The sequence below is a fragment of the Chelmon rostratus genome, chromosome 3 (genome assembly GCF_017976325.1).
Source record: "Chelmon rostratus isolate fCheRos1 chromosome 3, fCheRos1.pri, whole genome shotgun sequence".
NCBI lineage: Eukaryota > Metazoa > Chordata > Actinopteri > Chaetodontiformes > Chaetodontidae > Chelmon > Chelmon rostratus.
In genome coordinates, this window is record NC_055660.1 from 18,717,302 (window position 1) to 18,732,686 (window position 15,385).

The 15,385-nt window shown below is 40.7% G+C and overlaps 3 protein-coding genes across 3 annotated transcripts in view; 1 reads left to right on the plus strand and 2 right to left on the minus strand.

The window, feature by feature from the left end:
- The window catches only part of LOC121604362 (histone H3-like), a 610,603-nt gene that overhangs the window by 416,047 nt on the left and 179,171 nt on the right, over window positions 1–15,385 (plus strand). The gene's annotated exons all lie outside the window — the stretch shown is intronic.
- The window catches only part of zgc:163040 (uncharacterized protein LOC100038789 homolog), a 408,070-nt gene that overhangs the window by 183,666 nt on the left and 209,019 nt on the right, over window positions 1–15,385 (minus strand). The window lies entirely within an intron of this gene.
- Window positions 1–15,385, minus strand: part of LOC121604345 (sphingosine kinase 1-like) — a 31,916-nt gene that overhangs the window by 11,008 nt on the left and 5,523 nt on the right. The window contains exon 2 of the mRNA XM_041933840.1: window positions 5,066–5,215. Coding sequence (XP_041789774.1) covers window positions 5,066–5,215 — 150 coding nt within the window. The remainder of the gene's footprint in view (window positions 1–5,065; window positions 5,216–15,385) is intronic.

Here is a 15,385-nt window from a genome sequence, read left to right on the forward strand (position 1 = left end):
ATTGTTTATGTAGTTGCCTGTGTACTCTATGTGTACCTGGAGGATTAAAAAGTATGGCCAATATGGAGTAAATCAGGGCCAAATCCTCTCTGACCAGCACTGAAATTTCTTCCTGATGAACGACGGATTTGGGGCAAGGTAAACATAACAGATTAGTTGATCAACAGGAAATTAGACCCATAATTGATCACTGATTGTTTCTCACAAGTCATAAGGGTAAACAATCAAGGAAATAAATGTAGATTAATGGATTAATTAAACAAGCAGCATGTGCTGGGCAACCATCAATGTGTAGTTAAAAGCAAATGTACTGCCAGTACTGACAAATCATCACCTTTTTAGTTGATTTGGCGATTTTTAGTTTGCAAACAGATTGTTAGCAAACATCAAGCATTTTTAAAGCAAGATTAACATTCATGTGGAGTTTCTGGCAACCTGATGAAGGCAAGTCCGTTATTATGTCTCTTTTAGCTCTGTTTTTGGTCTCTACCAATTCTTAAGGGAAATATTTGGCTTTTTAGCTGCTAAATGCTGCATCATGTTCACCCGCTAGTCGCTAGCACTGTGAGCTAAAAAAAATGAGCTGAAACTCATCAAGGGCTCTGTAAAGCTCTGTAAAGGTGATGGAGACTTGGGTGATACTTTCCACTGTCGCACTGTTTTCACATTGTTGTAAAGAAGCTCTGTCCTCATGCTGACCTTGTTTCACCCCACTATAAAGGAAGCTCCAGGTGAGTCTCAGCCCTGCTGTCACACACATCCTGACTGTAGCTCTCTTTAAGCAGCACAGTCTAATAGCTGCAGTGCTCCTCCACCACAATGACAGCATGCGGTGACAGTTAAACAGCACCGCCTTTTGAACGTGTGTGTGTGTGTGTGTGTGTGTGTGTATGTGTGTGTGTTTGTAGGAAACACTATAAACACTTTGACAGCTTAGTCAGCTGCCAGGAGGTGCCTGAGGGCGTCGCCACATAGACAAACTCACAAAATGGACACACACAGACACTCAAAACCTTGCGTGGTCTCTCTTTGACAAACGCAAAGCTGAAATACCTTTGAGAATGAGTTGTACATTAAATGAACATCAGATGCCATTACATGGACTTAGACTTGGTGTATTTGCAACGGCATAATGTTTGCTTTATAGCATGTGTCACATGTGTCCCTGATTGTCACAGCGTGCAGATGCTGGCCAGTCAAACTTGTCAGTTGCTTCATAAGTCATTAGTCTTCATAAGGCACTCTGCATAATGCAAAAATCAGCACCAAAGGAGGGGTAGTTTTGCCCCGCTGTCCTAACACACGTGCCAAGGTTTTCCCATTTAGAAGTCAGACACAAAGTGACGGAAACACACCTCATCAAAGATCCAAAGATCTGTGTCGATGGCTGCAGGCGGGGGATAGACGCTTTAGAAAGTGTATTTACACCAAGCAGCAGTTAAATGATGTGGTAACAGCCACATTCAACAAGTAAAATCCTGGAAATGCTTACTTTTGGGTCACAGAATGATGGTGGAAAGACTTGTCCTACTTTACAAACACTGAGTCTACAGTATAGGGGTGGCGGTCGTCAAGCAAAGTCAAAATGTAATAGAACGAGAGCAGAAGTGAAGCGTTGCTCCATTTAGACAAAATGAAAAACAGTGTGAAATCTCTTGTCTCGTTTTTCTTCGGTATTCTCTAATAGGCTCATGCAAAGATTTAGTATTTTGTTCTCATAACACCACAAAAAAAAAAGGCTGAAATTGAAGCACGGATAACCTAACTTCTGGTCCCTAGTGTGAGCCAGGCACCAAAAACACTGAACCTTACATTTCCCATGATGCAACCAGATAGCATAAAAGAAAGAACAAAAGACTGTAAGAAATAAAGAGAGAGCAAAAAAAGAAGCGCAGAGAGGTTGTCGGAGGGGATATCTGTCTCCTCTGCTAATTGTTTGCACTTTCCATTGAGCAGTTGAGTCCGAGCACGAGCTGTCGTTTAACTAATGCCGTCTGACAGACGGCTTAGGGTGCCTGAGCAGCGAGGGAGACTGCCTCGGAGGAATCAGTGTGCCATCTTTCAAAGACACGTGCACAAACTCACTAACACACGCAAAACACTCACTAAGACAAACACACACACTCTCTCTTTCTCTGCATCGAACCCCGGCAGCGGCGCAGTCATCCTTCATCTGTCCTCCACCCCTGGCAGTGCCCACAAGCTGCCACACAGCCAAGGATCCAGTAACGAGTCTGTTAAAATCCGCATACAAAAGACTTCCAACCATATGGCTCGTACAGATCCCGGTGATACGCATGATACATAAGAATAGACAGACATGCTGTTTAGCCAGTGTTATGGCCAAATATTTTATTAGAAAACACATTTTTCTGTCTATGCTAAGGTTATGCTCACTGACACATCACCGGCGTAGGAGCCAGAGTACCACCAGTGTCAGATGTTAATACATCAGAGTTCAGAATAACATTTGCTGGTTTTTACAAGGTTTAGGAAAGTTTATTTGAGATATGTTTGCCAAACTGTTTTGCCAAACTCATCATGATAAACTCAGTAGTTTATCATGAGCACAGTTTGGAGGTGCTTGTACTTTACTTGTCCTTATCTTTTGGATTGTATTGCTACTTTTACTTAAGTAAAGGATCTTAATACTTCTGTAGGAGTTAATTGGGTTTAAAGGCTCAGTTTACAACATCTAAATCAGGAATTCTCATTTCTGAAGCACTTTTCTGTGGAACCCATCAGCACCATTCTGATTAAGTTTTTATTCCACTCTTACTGTTTACTGCTTTGTTAAATGTAAAAATACAATTAGAGAGTGATTAGAAAACTAAGTATATTGATGCTGTAGTTGTAGATGCTACAGATGTAGCATTGTGTATAAAATATTCAGACTATCTAATGCACACAGCTTTTTACACAGAGCTGTCTGTTAAATGTTTGCTTTCTATCTGATGAGGCACCCTGTAGAAAGAGTTCATAGTTGTAACTACTGGTTTTACTAATGTTTAATAAATAATTTGGTAATGCATTAAAGGTCAGTTAAAACCAAGTATAAAGGGTCACAGTTTCCTTATTAATAACCATTAACAACAACCCTTGATTATATCAATTAACCATATTCACCAATTTGGTGAATTAAGGGTTTGATTCAAAACCAGAGTTAGTGGTGATTGTTGGAACAGTGTAAATTTGAACCAAGTAGGCTTTGTGAGTCTTATTGTGTTTCTGTCAAGTTTGAATAAATTTTATGATGAATTTTGAATGTGTTTTGTGATGATAAAATTACTGTTTTCTATGAATGGAGTCTGGTGGCTTTGGTGAGAGTGACAACAGCTGTTTCTGGTTAAACAAAAAGGATCTTACTTATCCAACAAAAAGGTCTTTCTCTGCAGGGATCCTCTCCATAATGTCAGACACACACAATTTGTGCCTGTTGGTGGCAAAAACAAGCACTTTTAGTGGATGTACATTGACGGTGTCCAAACGCCTGGAGGGATTACATTGCAGCATGTTTGCTGTAGTGCTCTCGCTAAATACTGGACCAAGTTCAAAAACTGTTGTCCACATTAGTCACTTAGACCTAAAAACACGGGAGAATAGGGTCCATAAACACAGATTACATTTGACCAGAATCTCCCCCGTTTGTCCAAGACACTGAACTCTTTCAGGACACGTGGACCGACATCAAGAGAAACCCTGATGTAAAAACCAACAATCTTCACACTCTTCTGCAGAGGCGTCATTCAGGGTTTGGCCCATTTGGCAGAGGTTAGAGAGAAGGTTTTATTTTCGAAGTCTATCTGTTAAAGAGATTGTCTTTCACTGTGGTATCCAAATGTCCCTTTCAGTAGTCATGCTGTTTCATGTAGATGGAGATCTGGGGATTAAATCTATTCTTATGTATTCTCCAGGATTAACTTGTCAAAAAGTACATCTCAGAAATGACAAAAAGATCATTTTTTTTCACATCATTTCAGCACAGCAGCAGTAGGATGATTTCTCATGTGTCTGTGTCTTCCCCTCTCTTTGTCTGCCCTCTTTTCTCTGTCTGTGCGATGAAAGACACATCTTTTGTCTGTTTTCTGACACTGCACTGATTTATGAACAAACCCAGGCAGAGGGTGAAACTTGAAATAAAAGATGAGGGAAAACTCCTCCGAATAACTGAAATGATGAGCCTGAGCGTATCTATCTGTCCTGATACAGTATGGGATGAGTGTTTCTAATGCTGCGCTGTATGATCTTTACCACCCAGTGACTAGTATGAACAAGACTATATCAAACCAAGTCATGGCAAAAGAGGATTTTGTGCAAACGTGTGTGTGTGTTTATCATGGACGCGTCTTTATCCATATGTATGTCTGTCTGTGTGTACATGTATCTATTGCATAACAGCTCTGCATGCATATGGGTCAGAGGCAGTTGATCAACATAATGGTGGTGACAGCATGAAAACACAGAGAGGATTTACACTGGAGGAGGGGTACGGGGACAGAGAGAGAGAGAGAGAGAGAGAGAGAGAGAGAAGCAGGGTCAGGCAGGGAGATAGTGTTGTTGTTATTGAGGCCTTTGCTGCTGTGTGTGGGATTGTGTGTGTGTTGGTAGTCTGATTATCACTGTCCCGTTACTGACGTACTACCGGGAGATGGATCTGCAGAAATGCAAACTACCCAGGAAGATAACGCCCTCTTTGCTTTCATGTACTCACTGTGGCCAGTTTCTTTCGACCCTGTGGAACAGGGAGCGATTAAATATCTTGCTCGAGGACACTCGAGCATGTACGTACTCGCAGGAAACTGAACCTGTCCCCCTCGTATGGATTGACTAACTAGTTAATCCTGCAGCCCACACACTCTTAGGTGCATCAGAAGCAAATTACACTTTTGCCAAACGTGGGTGACACAGAAAACAAATTAGCAGAGAATATCGAATTAAATGTTCCAAATAAAAATGGCTCTCCTTGAATAAGAGTGAGCAGACCTAGAGCTTTTATACACATACAACTTGCTTGTTTGGTCTGTTTGAACTCATCACGTCCTGCATATCTCTGTGTGGTGCGTACCGGTGATGACCAGAGTGTGAGGGACTCCCGCCTCGTTGAGCATTCGTTGGATGTGGTTGTTGTAGAGAGTGAGCGCCTGTCCTTTCCCGCTCTGTGGGTTCACCAGCAGCATCATCCGGCACGGACGAGACAACTCGCTCATTGACACCCCTGCAGAGAGAGAGAGAGACAAGACAAATGATGGACGACTGCAATGAAAAGAGAAAGCACCAAAGGGACGATGGACTAAATAACTTGGAAATTTCAGAACGGGTCTGAGTCTGGAGGCAGAACTTGAAACATGTTGATTCTGATCTTGAAACTTCTACTCTTTTTTTAAAAAAGAAAAAAAACATGTAAGGCTCACCCCTGCTTTAAAATACTTGTTAATAATACATATGCAAAACAGCATATACTTAAAGAGAAAAAGGAGTTGAGGGAGAAGTGAAAACATAACTATGAATAAAAATGACTATGGCACCTCACAGGATGATCACGTCCTCCATGCTGCATGTTTGTAAGTCACAGTTACATTCACTGCACTGACTAATCACTGTCAAACCCAAATTTAAACGACACTGTAGCCTGTAAAGTTGATGCTTGCAGAACATGTGGACTGACAGCAAAGTGCATGGACAGACTCTGTGTTTTGAGAGCAAAATTATTTTTTTTTCTCACACTGTGAATCTAACAATAGCTTCCTGCTCAGCTTTGGAAACCTCAAACTTATTTATTTTCAGGCCCAGTTTTAGTCGTACTTTTGGATTAATATATTTAGCTACAAACAACTACGAGTAATTATTTTTCCTTTCATCTCACTGCACTGCTGTAAAAGCCTTTCTTTGGTCTTTAGTCTCTCATAAAAAAAACCCTGTAAGAGTCATGCTGAAATTCCAACAAAGTCAAGAAATCAAGTTTATCCATTAACAAGACTATGTTTACCTGATTCTTTACATTTCCATATCTCATAAAATAACTTCTTCTTTTCCAGTGCGTATAAAAGTTTCTACAGGAATGCAATGACAAACAGCTTTCTTACGTGTCTGTAAATGTGTATGTAAGTGTTAGATGGGTAGGCAACACAAGAGCAGCGGAGCAGGAATGGCACAGGGGCATCTGTGTACTGGAACAGTCCACACACTAGAAAATACTTCCATAAAACATATTCCTATATCACCATGTGACATTTCATATATGTATATATACTGTATATTTGTTCCTTCACAGCAGATTATGTGATATTTTTGGTGTTTTGTTCAATGTATTCAGTTAAGTGCTGCCTAATCCTACATGTTATTATCATCTACAGTATATCAGATACTTTTTTCCCAACATTTTTGTTTGGCATTTTGCTTTTATTTGAGAGTCAGTGTAGAGAGACCTGGAGAGAGGGTTTTCACATGCAACAAAGCCAACACATATTTACTGTTGCAGTAACCCAGTTGCAGTTCCATCTAATCTATTGTTTGTAGTATTGTATATATTTTGAAATTTCTTTAGCAAAACAAACACCGTGCATAGAATTGACAGGATATTTGCGGATACAAGCAAAAACAAAGGTCAGTGGGCATTAATGCCCCACACACATACACAAGACTAACCCTGCATTGCTTGCATCTAAAGATGAGTGCAGAAGTAGCAGCCTCTTTGGTAAATTTTTAACTGCAGGGTTGATGCAAATTAGTGTTCAAAATATCTTGGGGATCAAACAGATTTCTGAGGGTTTACACAGGGTTACACAGATCTTACATTACACAGATCCCAAATCTTTTTAAAACCTTCTGAAGATTATGATCTCTCAGAGGCGCAGCATGGGGCCGAAGAAGGGAGGAAGTGGAAGAGGCTGGTTTTGGCCTTCTGTCCTACAACATCCGAGGAGGATTAAAAAAGTACTGCAGAAAACATGAATTACTATTGGATATCTGAGATGAGACGGGGAACACGAAGTAGAAACATAGATATGATGGACATCAGAGTCTGCTGATAAAACTGTGCTCATGATAAACTAGTAGTTCTGAGTGGCAGGTGATAAGCAAAATAGGTGGATGGTATCTCACATGTTCCACTAAGGGAGAAATTCCTCCCTTACAATTTTGGAGCAAATCACTCTCAATTTTCTCTCCTTTTCCACCTCCTCCTTTCAAAAAATGTTTCTTTGACGTCTCAGCGGGGAAATAAATGAAATAAAAGGAGAGAGAGCGTGACGGGAAGCCATCAGGTACACAAAGTCCTCCCTGGTGTAGAAACGGCACACTCCAGTGTGTCACACACACACGCAACAAACCATTTCAGTGAAGCAGCCTGATGGGCAAAAAGCCTGCAGTGAGATTCCTCTCACTTTGTATTGCAGTCTGCTGGATTTTTTTTAAAGATCAAGACATTGCGAGCGTAGAGGGAGGCGAACCATCCGAACAAGTCTGACAGCTGATAAATGAGTAAGGATGGGCGGGAACAACTGAGGTGCGAATGCTCCAGGGATAGGCACATCTAACTGGTTCAAAACCTAATTGGCAGGGTTGGTTTTAATGGATACTGCACTTCCAGCTGAGCCACACTGGAATGCAGTGTAACAGGTTAGAAAAATGTTCACACATTAACACACCTTAATCTTTTCTTGTTCACCTGTGGCACTGGAGGTTGACCTGAGTCATCAGTCTTCCAGGCTTTTTGTTAGCTGAAGGCTGCCACCGCCTCAGTGTACATTCCTTTACCGGTTTATTAGTTACACCAAACCAAAACTAATGAAGTCTGATAGAACAGCCTGTGCTGTGCTGCATTATACTGAGAGGTGTTTCTAGTCTTAATCTAGCCTCACTGATATAAATGTGGTGGATGTGCCTGATTACATTCATTTATCTTATTCTTCCCTTCTTATGTATTTTTAGAGATTAGATTGAAAGACAATCTAGAAATTGATGGAAAATAAGTGTGACACAACCATCACCCAGATGTGAATCAGTTACGACATATTTTCTATGTATTACCCTAAATAAGGGAATTCAGATATCAAATCAATTTCCTCTAACAAAACTTTTATGTAATTCATTAAGAGAGCTCTATGCATCTATTCTCTATAACTGCATACTCCTGTTTAGGGTGACAGGGTGTCTGGACACTATCCCAGCATGCACTAGGAGGGCTGGGGAAGACTGTAGTGTGTTGTCTGATATGACACCCTTTTCCCAACATTTAATAAAAACACAAACACGACCAGAAGCAGCCGCTCGTGTGTCTGTGAATATAAATTCTGAAAAAAATGCACACTGTGTGTTGTTTGTACTCACTTTAAGACATTTTTGTCCTCAGCCAAAATTGAATTTTACCTATTAAAGGTCTGATGACTGAAACATTGTTTATAACAGGGGTACAACAGTGGGTTGTATTTTTTTTTTTTTTTTTTTTCATCCAATGCGCCTGGTACTGATACTTTTTAGAGTGTGGGGGGACTTAGCAATATTGTGTTGCAGTAAAAATGAAATTATACTATATGTCAAAATGACAATGTGCAGTAAAATGCAAATACACAAATAATTGCAAGTAAATAAAATAATACAGCAAGGTTAGGAGTCAGAAAAATGTGTAAGTATGCTTTTTTACTGCATAACAAAAATTGCCATTTCCTGTATCATTTAGACAGGTTTATAAAGGCACCCCCACTTCCTCTGTAGGATGAATATTTCGATGGAGCCATTTCAAAATCATAACGACTGGACTCCTGCGGGAAAGCCACACAAGTGCCCTCATGAATCAGCTGGCATGACAGCTGGCACTGAAGGCCCTGACCTTCCTGTCTGTTTGCCCCAACACCCACGCAGACCTTGTTGGATAAATCCAACCCCATGCCACTTCCTGTGTGCCACCCCTCCCCTTCTCAAAACATTCCTAGGGGCACTATCTATCTACTTGTCTCTGTCTGTCCACGCTTTGGGTTTCCTCCTCCATCATTAGCTCGGCTGGAGCCACGTCATGGCACAGAGCCAAGTGTGACTTACATCTAATAAGGCACGCTAAAATGGACAGAAACATGTATAAACATATACTTTACAAACCGCCCCAACCTATAAATACACATTATCCACCATGATGAACATCCTGCAGTGGACTCCTAATGAAAATGCAAGTTATGGTGGTTAATGACAAAAGATAATGTGTCTCGTTTGTTTGTATAGGGAGGGTGTAGTCCTGATTGTCAAGTGATGATACAAGTTCCTACCGATGAACATATGAAGTCAAACACGCTTATTTTGTCTTTGTCTGTTTCTAAATAGTTACATTATCAGTTTGTTAACTGAACCAAAAATTATGACCAAGAGTGACGACACAATGACTAAACAACCTCAAAAAAAAAAAGTAAATGACTGTTTGGTGATAAAGTGGATGACAGGACTGAAGCATCCTAACTGAATCATCATCTTCACAATACAGCAGCCAAGATGAAAAAGATGAAAAACAACAAGCCCTGCATCTCAACCCCGTTCACTTGATGTGTGATTACAGACGTCTCATCCGCGCCCCTCAAACCAAGAGCATGGGAACTGTCCCAGATCTTAATGGAATAATCACTACCGAGGTATTCGCTATAGGAAATGACAGCCTAAATGAAAGGGAAAAACCCTGGAGCCGGAAAAAACACATTTTCCGGCAAGGTTCCCTATAATAGCTGCAGTTTCAGGGTGCATATAGAGCCTGAGAATAGACGACTTTCTTAGTTTTCTTCTTTGTCTGACAACTGAACATTCAGCAGGATGTTAGCTTCTATCAACCAGACACAGAGATTAAGGTTCAACTATAAACATACTGTAAAAAAAGTAAAGATATAATATAGCAGCATTCCTATTTACTGATATCCACACATTTTAAAATGAAATGGGGCAAGGGTAAAATGCAAACATTACTCAGCAAACAACATCTTTCTTATGCAAACAAATAAAAATATCCATGACCTTACATGGTCACTGTCTCTATCAAAAGCATCATCATTGCTTGATGACTCACACTGACTCATTGTGATGACCTGTGCAACACACCCGTCAGCCACACTGGTGTCCAACTCAACTTCCTCTAAATCAGCTCCCCGCCAGCCATGAAGCATGACGAAGCATCAGCCGCCTGTGATTAAGGAGTGAGGTAGCAGCCTTGATAACATAGTGCCGGGCTTTCATCACGCTTAGCTGGGCCCACACCGCGCTAATCAGCCAGCATAAATTTGCACAACTCAGATGGGACCAGTCCCATTCTGTCCAGATTTGGTGTCATTGGGGATTTAGAGGGAGAGGACAGACATCAGGGCACATTTTGCTTTTGTGTCTGGAAGTGAATTTCATTTGTGGGAAAAGACGATGCTCTTATTCCATGTTCATGTCAAATCACACATAATTACAAGCAGCCAGAAAAAAAATACAAACCTACAAAATCTCTCAATTAATTAAATTAACTACAGACGTGGAAACTGCACCTAAATAAAATCCAATATTCACACAAATATGACTAATTCACACTTGTTTGAGATATCTTGTGACCTCCAACAACTGAGTTCTGGACCACTTGCAAGGATAAGGATCAATGATTTTGTGAGAGGGTCCCTGTTTTGTTCATTCTTGTGCATCCACATGAGGACATGGGTGACTGCCAGTAGTTTAACACTATTTCACCGATCTGAAGGTGGTGGATTCATTCCAAGAAATGCAGAAATGTGCCAGCAAAGGCAGCAAGGAAGGAGACTGGATATGAGTATGTATGACTGCAAAAGAATAAAAAAATGCAGGATAAACATTTGCTTTGCTTTAATAAAGGAATGTATTCAACACATTTGTTTGACCTCAAAGATACACAGGTGTTTGGTTAGTAACACCGAATCAGAAACCTATTTACACAGGGCACCTGTGTCATTAAAAGCAACCACATAACACAGTGGACACATCTAATCTAGATTATTTCAGCCTTGTGACTACAAGGCTTGCACAACCTTGGAACAATCCTTGAACACTCCCAACTCAGAATAATGGAAGCTAATGGTTCCTCCCACTCTGTTGACACTGCTTGAAAGCAACATTGAAAGGCGTACTGCCTTATGTTAGCATAAATGTCGACGTCAATGTCAAATGTCAATCAAAAAGAGTGAACGCAGAAACTGAGCTGCACACATCTTACAAGTGCTCACAAAGTTTCTCTGTCTGCTCTGTTTCCTCTGTGTATATGAGACCTGTGCCATTCACAGCACACATATACACAAAGAAAACTCTACAGACTGATGTTTGACTCGTAGCAACATGGAAATTTTGTTGTTTCCATCACAGTAATGATGCCTTCTTGTAATGAGAGAACTAGTGTGAACCAACAACTTATTGTTAAGTAATTCAAAATCACATATGATAGCAAGTGCTACTTGTGTACACAGTGTGCGCTCTGGCACACGGTAAATATCACTCAGCATTAAAGGTACAAAGGCCATATATTCGTCATTCTACAACACAGGGTTGTACAATGGATTGCAAGTTGTAGCCCCCTTATGCTACACAAGAAAAAAATATCATTTGTGGTGAGTGTGGAGGATAAGTTGAGGAGTCTTACAGCCTGAAGAGAGAAACTGCTCTGTGGTCTGGTGGTATGGCAGCGGATACTTCTGTACTGCTTGCCAGATGGCAGCAGGCTAAACAGACTATAGTAAGGTGATGCTTGTACCAATGATGTTCTGTGTGGTGTTAATCACGCACTGCAGAGCACCCCCCCAGTCCTGGACGGGGCCCATCGAATGCCAGTTTATGATGTTTCCAGTCAGGATGCTTTCTATCACTCCTCTGTAAAAGTTCTGGAGAACTTGGCACAGGAATCTTGTTAAGTTTCCTGCAGAAATACAGTGTCCTGTGGTTTCTTACTGTTATCTTCCATCAATCTGCACAGGTCATGGTCATTAGACTGAGAATAAAGACGATAATGTTCATATTTCGCTGTTAAAAATCTAAAAGCATCAGTTGCTACTTTGTTATGACTGAATATCAAAACATGTTTCTGTTTCTTATTCTTAAGCAAAAACAGACTCTGAGAGCATGCTGACAGAGGACGCCCCATCACTAGCCACGTACCATACCCACTAACAGGTTTGTGTCCTATTGAAGACCGCTCTTACATTTCCTGCTCAGTGCGCTAAGCCTTGACAAACACCCATTAGGAGGCAATCCAGTTTCCACATTAAGGGAATTAATGGATTAACATGTATTTAACCTGGCATTTACACCCTGCCTGCCCCCTGTAATACGACAGATATGTCCAATCACAATCTAGTAAATGCTAGTTTTGTCCCTGCTAAGGCAAAAGCCAGATACCCTGTAACATGTATGGGACTCTGTACCTCATGTAGTCTGATGAAAACAAAAAGAATCATACGATCACAAAAACATTACATCTTAAGGCACTAATTAGCATCTTAAGATGCGAAATACATTATATATACATACACACGCAATGGAAAATGTGTAAACATGCACACTATAATCATGGAGTCTGATTTAAACATTGCATGACACAACTTCAACTGCTGGAACATGATTTCATGTGTCTTTTGACTCTGGGCATCTGAATCCAGCCTGCTGTGCTGACGTTTTCTGAAAACATCCTTTTTGCAGATATTTTGTCTTCTGATAGCAGCACTGTAGTGAACTACATACCAGCTGTAACCTCATGCTAGCAATTTAGAGATACACACAATGTCTGGGATGTATCCATCATGATTAGAGGTTCAGTTCTTATACTCAAATGTCCCATCATTCATGGTAACACGCTTTATTTGGAGTTTCAAGGTTTGGATCTGGATCTAACTGCAAGTGAGTGTGGACAGGACAATGGGTCATTACACTGCGACAGTTTTACACAACAACACTGTACCGTTTATTCTAAAAAGTTCATTGAAATATAATTTGAGGATTTGGTTTGATTGAGTGTTTCTCAGCTGATCATAAAGAAATGTGGGAATGTTTTACTGCTTTTTTCACAAACTTAATTGATCTGAAAATCCCATACATCAGAAAACATTAACACCTCATTCAAAAGACCGTCAATCAATGTGACAGTGATATCACTTTCCATATGGTTGAATCACAGGCTGCACCTTTAAAGAAACCTTATTTTAGCTCAGTTGACCAAACTGCAGTAACATTTAGTTGCAGTGAGGTGATAACTCTTGTCCATAATGCTGTCTGTAAATCAAAGAGTGGAGGCTGCGCAAGCACACAGCAGATTTCTGCTGAGCCAGAACCACAAAGGGTGTGGAAGGAGGAGGAGGAGGAGGTGGCAGTGGTTAGCTCGCTGTAGATCTATATTAGGAAAGGCAGAGAGTTTATGACATTGAGGTTCTTATTAAAATCATCCTGCACTGTCTGCCAACCACTTGTATATAGTGTATCCCTCGCATTGTTATAATGAAGAGATGCGTATGTTGTGAGACAGAGAGAAAGGTCGGGAAAGCAGAGGGAGGACGTAACCACCGTTTGTCTTTCTGTGGAACGATGTGCGTCCTGTTCGGGTATTTTAGGCTGCAGGGTTAGATCAGGGAGGGAGGTTCGACTGCGGCATGAAAACAAACTTTCCGATAGTCTCTCACTTATATTGCCACTAATTTAATGTTTAGTGTATGTTTTCTTTTAATGGGAACTGGGAGCTTAAATTTTCAGTCAACATCAGCTGAACTGGCCCTACATTCGACTGGACTTCACTTCCCACAACTATTAGTCCATTTTAAATATAAACATAAAACATGTGAGCAAAACATGAGATTACAGCAAACTTAAAAAAAAAAGCAGACAAATGCAAATAAAGTGTGCTGCATGCTGGCATATGGAGGAAATGGACTTCCCACCATAAAAAAACCCACAACCACATGTTCTTTTACCAGGCAAAGACAGACTTTCTCTGAGGTGAACCAGCTGCTCGGTAGTCTGAATGGTCAATTAGTGGTTGTTGTTGTCGGCGTGTCACAGAATGACTTGAGAGGCCGTTTCTGAGAATAGTAAACTGGGTGAGCGCCGAATGCTTTTCATGCCTGCCGGCATAATGTACAGAAAGTCATCCTCCAGACTGAGATGCAGATATTCGACAGTGACGACAAGAACAAAGTTTCACCGGTGCACGCCATCATTCAGATGTGCTCATGGTGAGAGAGAGCGCGCAGGACGCTGTCATTACAGACACAGAACTGCTGTGAGCCCCCAGAGCTAAAGAATGCTCCAGAGAGGCTGAATCATGGGTCTCGAAAGCATGTCAAGCTGTATCGCGGCATATATCCAGTGAAGAGGAGTCCTCAGGGAGAAGGGTACTGCTGCCACTGCTGACTACACACACACACACACAAAGTTGTGCTTCCATCACTTTTGGGGACATTACATAGACTTACATTCATTTCCTGGAGACTTATCCAAACCATAACCACTACTTGCCTAACCCTAACCCTTTAATGGTTCACATATACACAATATGACCATGTAAACATATATATGTCCCCCACAATGTTAGTAATACACACACACACAGAGAGAGAGAGAGACACACACAAATGCCTCTTATATCACATAATAACTGTGCTGAAAAATAACTGTGCTGATATACTTAAAACAACAGATAAGATCTTTTTTCCCCGTTACTACTGTAGCAGCAAAAATGAAATGTGTGGTTTCAGATGCAAGAGAATCAAGAAGTTTCATCATTCTCCTCCGTTCAAGACTGATTAATCACAAGGGTGTGATCCTTGATGGGATCAGACACATACTTTATCAGCGTCACGCATTTGAAAAGAGGGTGAATGCACACTAAGCTTCTCTTTTCAGTTGTCATGACCAGCACTTTGTGTTTGGTGCACACTCACCAGACAACTCATACTTATCACCTTCACACAGACACAAAGGCATACTAGCGCAAGCACTGAAGGCCCTGAAAATGTGTCTGCTGGATTTTTCTCCAACAACTGACAGTTTCAGTGTTTCGTCATTGATGAATCTGTTAATTATCTTCTCAATTAATTGATTGATTTGTTTGATCTGGAAACTGCAATTTCCCACAGACCGAGGTGACATTATCAAATGTCCTGATTTGTATGACCATCAGTGTAAAACCCAAAGATATTCAGTTTTTGCCGTAATGTTAAGACAAGAGAAAGAAGCAAATTCTCACATTTAAGCTGGAGCCGCCAAATCGTTTGGCATTTTTGCTTGAAAAAATAGTGAAACAATTATTTCCTTCCTCATCCAAATAGCTGCTGATCAATTTCCTGGACTAGTCAGTTAATCAACTAACTGTTGCAGCTCTCGTGAATAAATAAAACACAGTCACACAGTAAATAAATAAAACATAAGG